Genomic DNA, 12,526 nt, shown 5'->3' with positions numbered 1-12,526 from the left:
TTATTATTCTTATATACTATGTGTATATTGATTTATTCATTTAGTTTTTTATCTATTCATTTATGTATTCATTTACTCTTTATTTTCATTCATATATTCATGTATTTATTAATCTATTCTTTATTAGATTATTCACCTATATATTCATTTATATATTCCTTTGCTGTGCGTGTGGGAATTTTGTTTATATTCATCAGTGTTTACCTCAACCAATTCTATGAATTACATTCGACTAAGAAATATTATATATAATTTAAAAACACTTAAATATCTCTTTTTTTTTTCTTTTTTTTTTTTTTTTAACTCAGTATCTGCATGAAAAAGAGAATTCCAGGAGGACAGAAAATGGGGACTGTAGATGGTGGAAGATGGAAGTGGATTCCTTGTCTGCTTTTGTCCCTAGCTTCTTACCCCGACGTCTTCGTCGGAGTGATGTCCGTGGACATTGTTAAGGATTTCGAGATCATTCTCAATTGGGCTCTCACCCCCAACATGACGACTATTACTTTCACAGGAAAGCCCAGCATCTGTAAGTGGCAAATGCATCGAGTAATTATTATGGAAGAGCGAAACCGGACCTTTCTCAATTTGACCATTTTCTATTCCACTGCTTTTCTTACTTGAGCATGATGTCATACCCTCATCTTGCACGAGTTGTTGCTTATCATAATAATAAGTTTCGCCCACGTCCTTCATTGACTTCACGCATATCAGTGAGCCCTGGCGAGGAAAATAGAAAACCTAATGAAGATTTCCAGTTATAAAAGTGTCTTAATTTTCATCAGTACTTATTTGGAGAGTGCACACGCACACTATATATATATATATATATATGTGTGTGTGTGTGTGTGTGTGTGTGTGTGTGTGTGTGTGTGTGTGTGTGTGTGTGTGTGTGTGTGTGTGTGTGTGTGTGTGTGTGTGTATATACATATATATATATATATATATATATATATATTTGTATATATTTATATATACATATATACATATTGAAGTTCAGTGCAGCTTCTGCGTTCACGACTTTTTTGCTGAGTAGGTCCACATCTCTGACGATGGAACGGTGAGCAATGGGTAGCTCCCATAAAAGCTGTCCGAAAGACATAGGAAGTTCTTGTAGACGAAGAACACTTTATTATAACAAGTTTTCGACCTACATAGGTCATCTTCATGTTCTGGTACAGGCAAAGAAGGGAACAGTTTATATACGGAACTAAGGTATATATCAATTTCACAAATGTAAATAATATTTATGGATACATACAATGGTTTGTTTAATCATATTAATTCTTAAGTCACAAATAATACTACGCGACATAAACCTTCTAACTTTATCCTCTTAACCCTAATTTTTTTTTCGAAATGAAATATAGTTATTCAAGCACCTGGAGTGATAGGGTATCAGAATATATATGATTATGGGGGTCTATATCCAAAACCCTAGGAGGAGTTCGTGTGCAAACAAGCAAATAAACAATCAAACAGACAGATAGAGGCTACTATTTTATTATAGTATATATATATATATATATATATATATATATATATATATATGTATATGTATATATATACATATATATATATATTATATATAAATATATGTATATATATATATATATATATATATATATATATATATATAGATATATATGTATAGATAGATAGGCAGGTATATATGTGTGTGTGTGTTTTTGTGTATATGTATATGTATATGTATATGTATATGTATACACAACACACACACACACACACACACACACACACACACACACACATACACGCACACACACAAACATACACACACACACACACACACACACACACATATATATATATATATATGTATATATATATGTATACATTATATATATATATATATGTATATATGTATGTATATATATATATATATGTATATATACACAAAAACTGAAGATTCCACTGACGGAGAAATGAAAATCGTAATCAGCGTGGTTATACAAATGAGTAGATGGACTTAAATATACTAGGAGGAGATACATGGAGTGGACGTGGGGAGGAAAACTTTCTAACCCGTGGTCCATTTGAGCCCAGGTCACGTTGACCCAAGGTCAAATTGACCCCGGGTTGCATCAGGTATGAGCTAACATATTCACGTACAAGTTTATTAACAGCCAAGCTAGTAATGGCGTCGGGGAACCATTACCCTTTGTGTTGAAATTAGTAAGTTATCTGATCAGGGAGGACTCAATTTTTTTTTCATATGTAGTTGCAATGTGATTTATATATTATATAAGCTTTGTCTCAGTCCATGCAGTGATCTAATTCAGCGGTATGGAATAATACTGCTGCATCTTCCTGGGCATATTTGATAGAGTTTTTGTGCTCCCTGATTCTGGTAGGAAGCTCCTTACCCTTGTGGCCACAGCAAACTTTAGAGCAGTCTTGGCATGTTTTTTTTTTTTTTCCTCTCTCTTTTTTTTATATAAACGCCTGGACTGCTAATGTCTTTAGATTTTGATGGATTTTCTTTAAATACTGTCAGGGCAACTATAAATAATTTTAGTATTGTCAGGGAGAAATGAATCGGAGGTGTACACAGAGACATTATATGGAATAATTAGTGTTTTTTAAAGAAATTTTATTCTGGGGAGATGTTCTGTAGAAGGCAGATTTGATTGACTGAGAGTTTTAGTTAAAAGTCAGGGTGGATCTCCTAGATTTTGTAGTTGACATGTTATGGTGTCAAAGTATGGGGGGCTACAAAATCACAGCGCTCTTAAGTAAATAACCGAAGCTTCACGGAGTTTTATATGATCTGGGTGGTCACTGAAATAGTGTGGATAGCTACCAGTCTATATTGCCTTTATATAAAATGTTGTAAGAATTTGTCCTATTCTGATAATCAGAATACATAGGAAAGGAAGCCGATTGTATTATTTCTATTCAACTTTAAATTCTATGTTACGTGCTAGGCCCCCATTTGTCGTCCGGTGACATCTCCACTATCCGGGAAGACAAATTGGGGCCTTTCAATAAATCTTTATATCAAGTACGCCAAGGAAAATTCACCAGTATTCCTCCATACCGCTGAATGAAATCACCTCATGGACTGGGACAATGCTGATACAATTTATAAATCACATTGCAACCACAGAAGGAAAATTTATCTCTCCCTGATCAAACAACTTGTACGTCAAATTGTTCGCTCATACCTGAAGCTACCACCTGTCGTGCAAACTTTAGATACGGTCTGGCACGTGAAGCTCCTCTTGAAGATGAAAGCCATAGGCGTGTCTCCAGCTATGTACAACTTCATCCGGTCCTCTCTCTCCAACCGGTCCATCGAGGTGAGGAGAGAGGGTATCCTGAGTAGCAGGACGCAGGTCGACATTGCGTTCACCAAGGCTCAGTCATGTCCCCCCTCTTATTCACACTATTCCTAGCGGGCGTGGGCAAAGGAGTACGGGGTGATACGGTCGCCATCGCATAAGCAGACAACATAGCACTCTGGAGGAAATCCGGGCACCGGCGATCCAAAAAGAACTCGGTTCAGCACAAGGCGGAACTCCGAAGGTTTCAATAGCAAGTAAACATCGTAATGGCCCAACTGAATAGCCTAGGGTTCACACTCTCGGCAAAGAAGACTGCCAGTGCACCTGGCAGGATACAACAGCGGAACATATCCGGACTGGAACCGGATAGATATACGTGGTACTCCAGTCGAACCAGCAAGGTCCGTCCGGTATTTAGGAGTAACATGCCAGAGAAACGGATAATGGCCCTCCACCTCCAGCTCAGAGAGCTTTGAACCTAGTTCGAGCGATCCGAAAGGAACCCTGGGGGCAACACCAGGAAACTCTTATTCCCATCGTCCAGAGCCTCGTTCGCACAAGGCGTCTCTTCGCGGCCCCAATACTGCACATCCTACCCAGACAGAAGCTACTCTGTATGGTAAAGGTAGAATGCCGAGTCCTACGTGTGGCACTCGGCCTTCCGAAGTCAGGACCACCCGAACAAGTATACAGCTAAGCTGTCAAACTACCTGTCTGGGCCCGCATCAGGAGGAATTACTGCTGGTACCTCTTCGGTTCAGCAAGGGCACACAATTCCACGGACGAAGAACTCTGTAAAGAATGGATCTCGGCACCTCCTGGCGAGCCTATCCAAGGCCTCCCTGGCTCTGTTAAAGACCTGTGTCTCCGAGCCAGATTTCAACCCAGCGATCGCCACCTCATCGCTCAGTGTCAAGTAGACCCCTTTCCTCCCTGGGACCTCTTCCCACCTAAGGTGAGACGGATATACGAAGACAAAAAAAAAAAAAAAAAAAGACAAAAAAAAAGCAAACCCCCACCTGCTGATCGCTCACACCAGGGAACTCCTAGCAAAGGAATTTGCAGAAGATTTCCGGGTATACATGGTTGGGTCGATTATGGAGGACGGCCGTACGGGTGCGGGTGTCTACCTGGAACCCACGGGAGACACCATAGCCAGGAAAATAACGCCCACCACCATCCTTACAGCCGAGCTAATCGCCATACGAAAAGCCCTCCTTGCAATCATCGCCCTACTCCACCCACCTCCATGAGTCACAATCCTGACAGATTCTCGCTCGAGCCTAGAAGTACTTCTGAGTGGCTACTGCGCCTCCAGACCAGAGCTTAGTGCAGACATTCTTCTACTCTCGACCGAAATATCCAAACTCGGCACTAGCCTCAGGTTTTAATGGGTACCTTCCCACGTGGGACTCGAGGGAAATGAAAAAGCCGACAAAGCAGCCAAACGGGGTGCGCTGGGCCCTGAGGATGGGGCCATGTTCGTTCTACACTCTACTGGTAATGCCGCTGCATGGGAGCTATGGAGAGAGGAGTATGTGAACACCCCAGCAAGTCGAGGATGACCCACCACAACCTGTCAGGAACCCACCCACTAAACTCTACCCGCACTGCCTCCGCATACCTTGGCCATGGTATCCAGAATCCGGGTTAACCACTGGCAAACTCAATACACCGATACAACATGCACATGCGGCACGGAACTAGCCTCCTTCAACCACTGTCTCTCCACCTGCCCCGCCCTGGAGCACTACTTCCAACACCTCAGGGACCTCCTGGGGGATCCAATTACAGCCCCGTGCCGTCTCCGGGCAGGCAGTAATACGGACGCCGGACGGAGGCACCTAACCCTTGCAGTCAAACTCACCTGGTCCTCCCCAGCAAGTTCCCTGTTGTAAGTCTACGGCAAAACACCCCCACCTCTAAGAAAAACCCCTCAATAGGATTCATGCGAAACCCATCTCCATCATACCCTAATTATCAATCCAGTTAAACTACAAACTATATTTTAATTAAAAGACAGTCCATTAATCGGCGGAGGTCGCTATAAAAAAATGTATAACCACGCTGAAGAGGATGACAAACAGTGATCGTAAAATGCATGTTTTTGAACAACTTTCTTTTCTCCGATGATGGGATCTTCAGTTCACCTTACCAATGTGTTAGAACGTTCAACTATCATATATATATATATATATATATATATATATATATATATATATATATATATAAATATATATATATATATATATATACATATAAGTATATGTTGAATAAAATATTGACAGATTTTGAATGATGGTGGAGCAAGAAATGGGGAAATAGTAGGAGAATTTAGCGCTGCGTTTCGACCTCACAATGTCTTTATCAAAGCTAACAACATTTTATCACAATCGGAGAAAATATACCCACTGCCTTCATCTCTCGGGCCACCTGAAAGCTTAATGCACAAGTTTTATTATTTTCTATAATTATATATTATATGAGTGGTAGGTTTTACTAGACATACGAGGCCTTCTCTATTGTTTATGTTTTCATTGATATTCATATATGCAGCTTCAATTGTTTTTCTCAACCTTTTTGTATAACCTTTATTAAGAACAACCGCATTATTCCAGTCAGTGAGGTGATCTTGTTCTTCAATGTGCCTAACAATAGAATTAGCTGTTCGGTGCGCTTTTTCATAATTTTTATGTTCAATTAACCTTTTCTTAAGTCCTCGACCAGATTCTCCATAGTATACTGAAGGGCAACTTTTACACGGAATTTTATATACCACACTATTTTCATTCGTCGCGTTAGTGCCTTTATGTTTAATGATCTGGCTGATCTTATGACTTGTTGTCCTTGCAATCTTTATGTCCGCTTTCAAAAGGAATGTATCAAGGATTGGACTTATGTCAGTGTTTGGAACATTTATATAACGTGGTTTTTTTCAACAACTTCGTTGTTTCCGTTTTTATTTTTGTCACTCATTAGCTTCGCATTCTTTTTTAGTTTATATAATAACCCTTCAGGATATTCAAGTTTAATGAATGTTTTCATAATATGTTCCACTTCTTCTGCCAAGAAATCTTCATCACATATTCTGAAAGCTCTTAAAAAGAAACCTATTACTGCACCTGATTTTGTTCTCTCACTATGACCTGAAAAACAGTGTATACAATCTTCTTTATTTGTGGGCTTTCTATATACCGAGAATTTGACATTGTTTCTCGGTATATAGAAAGCCCACAAATAAAGAAGATTATATACACTATTTTTCAGGTCATAGTGAGAGAACAAAATCAGGTGTACATACATATATACTATGTATGACTGAATGTGTTTTAAAGTACATGTTCATGTAAAAAAATTATTCAATTTCATTCTATTTTACTTCATCAACTACACAGTGAATTGTCGCGAAGCTTGCTTCGTCGATCCGGAATGCAAGACAGTGACTGCTTTCAAGACGGAGGAATCTAAATTCACCTGTCAGCTTTACAACGAAGTTGTTGAAATGAAAGATATGGAAGTTTATCCTTCGGCCATCACCCTCGTCAGGATACGTATGTATGCCGAAAATCTGTCTTTGCCTTTTGATTATCTAGCTTTGATAACATAGATATTCAATTCTATATATACAAAAAACTATATGTGTGCACACAAAATTATCCATACATACAGATTCACACACTAACTTGTATGTGTGTGTGTAGAAACAACTTTGCGTTCTTTGTACCCTGAAGATGTCTTGAATAGACGAAAACGTTTGTTACTCATTTCTTTTTATTTTCCAATTGGTTTCTGCGAGTATTGTGGGGAAGGTGGAAGAGAAAGACACGGGCCTAAGGCCAAGTTTATTCCTGACAGGTTTTGCTTATAGCTCATAGCTGAAGAAGCTATAAGCAAAACCGGTCAGGAATAAACTCAGCCTTAGACCCGTGTCTTTCTCTTCCACCTTCCTCAAACCTGTCACAATGTCTCAACACACACACACACACACACACACACACACACACACACACACACACACACACACACATATATATATATATATATGTATATATGTGTGTGTGTATGTGTGTGTGTGTGTATGTGTGTGTGTGTGTGTGTGTGTGTGTGTGTGTGTGTATGTGTGTGTGTGTGTGTGTGTGTGTGTGTGTGTGTGTGTGTGTGTGTGTGTGTGTGTGTGTGTTTGTGTGTGTGTGTGTGTGTGTGTGTGTGTGTGTGTGTGTGTGTGTGCGTGCGTTCGTGTGTGTGTGTGTGTGTGTGTGTGTGTGTGTGTGTGTGTGTGTGTGTGTGTGTGTGTGTGTGTGTGTGTGTGTGTGTGTGTGTGTGTGTGTGTGTGTGTGTGTGTGTGTTGCCATGACATGACATGTGTATACATGAATATTAAACATGATCATTGAATATCTAAGCAATCTCAAATTATAATCAATCTAATAATAAGATTTCAATACCACACAAATTACAAGTCCACATACCTTGTACAATATTTGTTCTTTCCTTCTGTATATCAACCCCCCATTTATTTACTGAATTCCCCCAATGACGCGTTGGCGTCTTCATTCTTTGATCGCCAGAAGGAAAGAGAAATCGTGAACCCATCTGATCGTCTATGTCAACATTCCAACAATCTATTCATCCACATATATGCGTTGCAAACATAAATCAGACATTGTTCATACATCACAAGAAATTAAAGCAAATATTTCTTTAAATTCTAACACATTCAATGGAACATAATAATCTCAAATGCATAACATATACGCAGATATGTTTAAATTCAAAATACCTTGCTTCCGTCTCGCGACTTCTGCGTCTGCGTGAGAGAAAACGGAAGACGCGACACAACACAGGGGGCGACTATGGTAACACCCTTCCTCTTAAAGACATGAGGCAGTCCTTGGATTGACTCATCCTGAGGAAGGAATGCGAGATAGAGTACCAGCTAATACGTTCTCTTTTACTTTGATTTGTTGGATCACTAGGTGTTAGTCTTGTAACATCAGTCTCCACCGAGTTAATTGTTAACATTCTTCATCTTATGCAAAAATACTAGAGGGCTATGATCAGTAAACACAAAAACAGGATATCCGGTTCCTCTCAGATATATATCAAAATGACTTAGACTATGGATTAAAGTTAAAGTTTCCTTCTCGACTGTACTATAGCTTCTTTGGTATGGGAGGAATTTTCTTGAAAAATAACATATCGGACGGTCGATATTCTCTTTCTCCTGAAAGAAGACCCCTCCTATGCCTACATCGCTTGCATCTACGTACAATTTAAATGGCCTCTCAAAATCAGGAGTGACAAGTATAGGGTCACTCGTTAACATTCTCTTAACAGTTGCAAAAGCTTTCTCACAATGTGTATCCCACACAAACATTGTACCTTTAGACAACAGCCTAGTCAATGGTAAAGCAACAGTGGAAAAATTATTACAGAATCTCTTATAATATCCGCTCATTCCTAAAAAGCATAGTAATTTCCTACGGTTGTTAGGTGCAGGACACTCGTTGGTACTCTTCACCTTAGCATCAACAGGTTGCACTTTACCTTGACCTACCATATACCTTAAATATTCGACCTTTTCCTTAGCAGTAGTCGTCACTTAGGTCAGGTCATCCGGGTAGCTGCTTCAGTTAGTAATATGGCGAGTGGTTGTGTTACCGTGTCCAGCGCCGATGAGGTACAATCTCTACTTAGTAGAATTTGAGCCTTGGAGGATACTTTAAAGTGCCTTAAAGAGGAGAATCGAGTTCTCCCCTCGAAGGCCCAAAATACGGAAGACAAAAGTAGCTATGAGCTTGGATGGAAAACGACGAAAAACAAGATGCGGATTAGTGGAAAAAGGCCCTCACCAGCCCCGCTCGCTTGCAAGAACTTGTTTCAAGTTCTAGCGAATCTGCAGGAAGAAGCAAACGAAACTCAAGAGAAGAAGGGAAGGGCAGACGCTGGATCCCTGCCCACAGGTAAGATTTTGGTTGTAGGAGACAGTCAAGTGAGGTATTTAGACAGGGCTTTCTACGATAAAGATAGGAAACATAGGACACAGGTGTGTTTTCCCGGCGCGTGGATAGGAGATGTTAGAGATAGGATTGAAGAGTGTCTAGTAGGGGAAGGTAAGGACCCTGTAGTTTGCTTAAGTACCGGAGGAAATGATATAGGTAAGTTAGGGAGTGAGAAATTGTTTGCGCGGTTCCGGGATGCGCTAGACAAGATTAGAAATAGGGGAGGTGTTCCTGTTGTATGTGGAATCCTTCCTTCCGAGGCGTAGAGTTGGAGGCATGTGGTATTCCAGGGGTATTGCAATGAATTGCAGGCTGGCAAAACATTGTAAGGCCATTGGATGGGCATTTGTCGACAACTGGGACCGCTTTTACGGTAGGAACCACCTATATACAAGAGATGGGGTGCACTTGTCGCCCAGAGGATTTCGACTCCTTGCTGAATCCCTTAAGCAAGAAGTAGGCATCCTACAGTTATTTTTTTCGGGTAGATTACGTGGGAGTAGGGGGGAAATATCGGAATATAGCTTAGGCAATAGAAACAACTTAGAGGGACTGTGAAAAGAATCGCCAAAGCAGGTGGAGGGAAGATAAACTTAAAGTTTACTATACAAATAGCAGAAGCATAATTAACCAAATTTATTTCCTGCGAGGTAAAGCATGCGCAGAGAATTTCGATATTATAGCTATTACTGAGTCCTAGATCAACATGGCTGATAAACATTTCCTTCCGGAAATCGAAATAGGATATAAGTTTTTTCACAGGGATAGGGTTGGCAGGAGTGGGGGAGGTGTAGCACTTTTCGTAAAAAATGCAATAAACTGTATTATTAATAATTCGATTAAGGAAGAGGACTGTACGGAATCCATTTGGGTAGAGGTTTATAGGCAAGAATAAGAAAGTTATTATTGGTGTCTTGTACAGACCTCCTAACCTCAGCACTGAGTAGACTGATCCCCTGATTCATGAAATTCACAGAGCATCCCAGTACAAAAACGTTGTGATCATGGGAGATTTTAATTATAGAAACATTGACTGGGAAACTTTAATAGGAGATCATGAAGTAAAGAAATTCCTAGATGTGGTGCAGGACAATTTCCTAAAACAAGTGATTACCGATCCCACGAGGGGAGTAAATACTCTGGACTTATTTTTAACTAATAATGAGCAACTAATGAGTAACGTAAAAGTGTAGTCTAGGCTCTAGCGATCATCAAGAAATAAGATTTAATATTATTTGGGAAAAATTAAAGAGTTCGAATAACGTCCAAGTACCAGACTTCAGGAAAGCAAACTTTGACAATATAAAATCGTACTTGAAATTGAATATGAAATGTCATGCGGACGTTTCGGACATTGTCGAGTCTCGGTGCGAGACCGGGGGTCAGGTCATGACTTGAGGTCGAGTCACGGAGGGTAATATGCATACCTTGGGTCAGGTCATTTTGGGGCGAGGGGTCAACAGACAGGTCAGCGATTTGGATGAAATGTATAGCAATCTAACTGATTTAATTATCAATGCACAAAATACATTTATCCCCCTGAAGTCAATGAGGAAAAATAGTAATACTCCCAAATGGATGACGGACAGATTGAAACTTGAGATCTGAATGAAAAGAGGACTTAACGTAAAAATAAGAAATGGGGAAACACACCTTAAATCAAGATATAACGAAATGGCAAAGCTGGTTAAAAAGAATACACGTACAGCGAAACGTAATTACAAAATTAAGGTTGCTAGTCAAGCAAGATCCAACTCAAAGGGTTTCTTTCATCTCTATAGAACAAAAAATAAAGAAAGAACAGGACCAATTAAAAACGATGAAAATATCATGATAGAATCGGAGGAAAAATTGAGTGAGGAGTTTAACAATTATTTTCTATCGGTGTTTACTAATGGGAGGTTAGATAAAGTACCTGACTGCGATCCGATTTTCAGAGGGGATGAAGAAGGTAGTCTATCTAATATCAGCTTTAGTAATGTAGAAGTAGTCAAGCAGATTGAAAAACTTAAAGCTACAAAATCTCCGGGTCCAGAAGAAATTTTTCCGAGAATGCTAAATGAGTGTAAATTTGAAATCTGCGACCAGTTAACTGAAATATTTAATAAATAAGTAGACACTGATTTTGTGCCTACTGCTTGGAGGCAAGCGAACATTGTTCCTGTTTTTAAGAAGAGAGATAGATCGTCTATATGCAACTACAGGCCAATCAGTTTGACATCGATTATAGAAAAAATGCTTGAATCAGTAATAGTAGACTCAGAGAACACATCGAAAGACATAATTTAATTCGTGATTCACAGCATGGTTTCTCCAAGGGTAAGTCATGTGTGACTTTTCTTCTATCCTTTTACAATAAAGTATATAAGGCGTCAGGTAACAATGATAATTACGATATCATTTACCTTGACTTTAGCAAAGTGATCGATAAGGTGCCACATCAGAGACTACTAAATAAAATCAAAGCCCATGGCATAGGAGAAAAGTGTTAGAATGGATTAGAGCTTGGATTAGTAACAGAAAACAGCGGGTCACCATAAATGAAGTAAAATCTAGGTGGGGCAATGTTACAAGTGGGATCCCCCAGGGCTCGGTTTTGAATCCCTTGTTGTTCATTACGTATATAAACGACTTAGACGACGGGATAAATAGTGATGTTAGTAAGTTTGCGGACGACACTAAAATAGGACGACTAATTAGGTCAGGAGACGACGCAGAGATTCTGCAGGATGATCTTAACAAATTGTTCACATGGTCGGTGAAATGGCAAATGAACTTCAATATCTATAAGTGTAGCGTGTTAAACGTAGGGCTACACAACCCCGAAATTAGATTCAGCTTAGATAACGCGCTTTTAGAGAAAACTGAGTGCGAGAGAGACTTGGGAGTTCTAGTGAGTCCGGACCTTAAAACCAGGAAACAGTGCATTAGCGCCAGGAATAAAGCTAACAGAGCATTAGGTTTCATTGCTAGGACGGTAACGATAGTTAGACCCATCCTTGACTATGCGGTACAGTTTTGGTCTCCGTCCTACAGAATGGACATCAATTCACTAGAATCAGTACAGAGAAGAATGACCAAAATGAAATTTGCCTTACGAAGAGAGGCTTAGGCACCTTAACTTACACTCTCTGGAAAGACGCAGAGTGCGGGGTGATCTAATAGAGGTGTTCAAGTGGATCAAAGGCTTTAACAAGGGTGATGCAAACAAGGTTA

The 12,526-nt window shown here is 39.7% G+C and overlaps 1 protein-coding gene across 1 annotated transcript in view; it reads left to right on the top strand.

Moving 5' to 3' along the window:
* The first annotated feature begins 340 nt into the window (after positions 1 to 340).
* Positions 341 to 12,526, top strand: part of LOC143019475 (uncharacterized) — a 33,249-nt gene continuing 21,063 nt past the window's right edge. The window contains exons 1-2 of the mRNA XM_076175113.1: positions 341 to 529; positions 6,704 to 6,859. Of these exons, the coding sequence (XP_076031228.1) occupies positions 346 to 529; positions 6,704 to 6,859 (340 nt within the window). The 5' untranslated portion in view covers positions 341 to 345. The remainder of the gene's footprint in view (positions 530 to 6,703; positions 6,860 to 12,526) is intronic.

This window comes from Oratosquilla oratoria, chromosome 37 (genome assembly GCF_046742065.1).
Source record: "Oratosquilla oratoria isolate Oo_2021 chromosome 37, ASM4674206v1, whole genome shotgun sequence".
Lineage (NCBI taxonomy): Eukaryota > Metazoa > Arthropoda > Malacostraca > Stomatopoda > Squillidae > Oratosquilla > Oratosquilla oratoria.
Note: the sequence above shows the minus strand (reverse complement) of the source record. Positions and strands in the feature narration are given on the sequence as shown.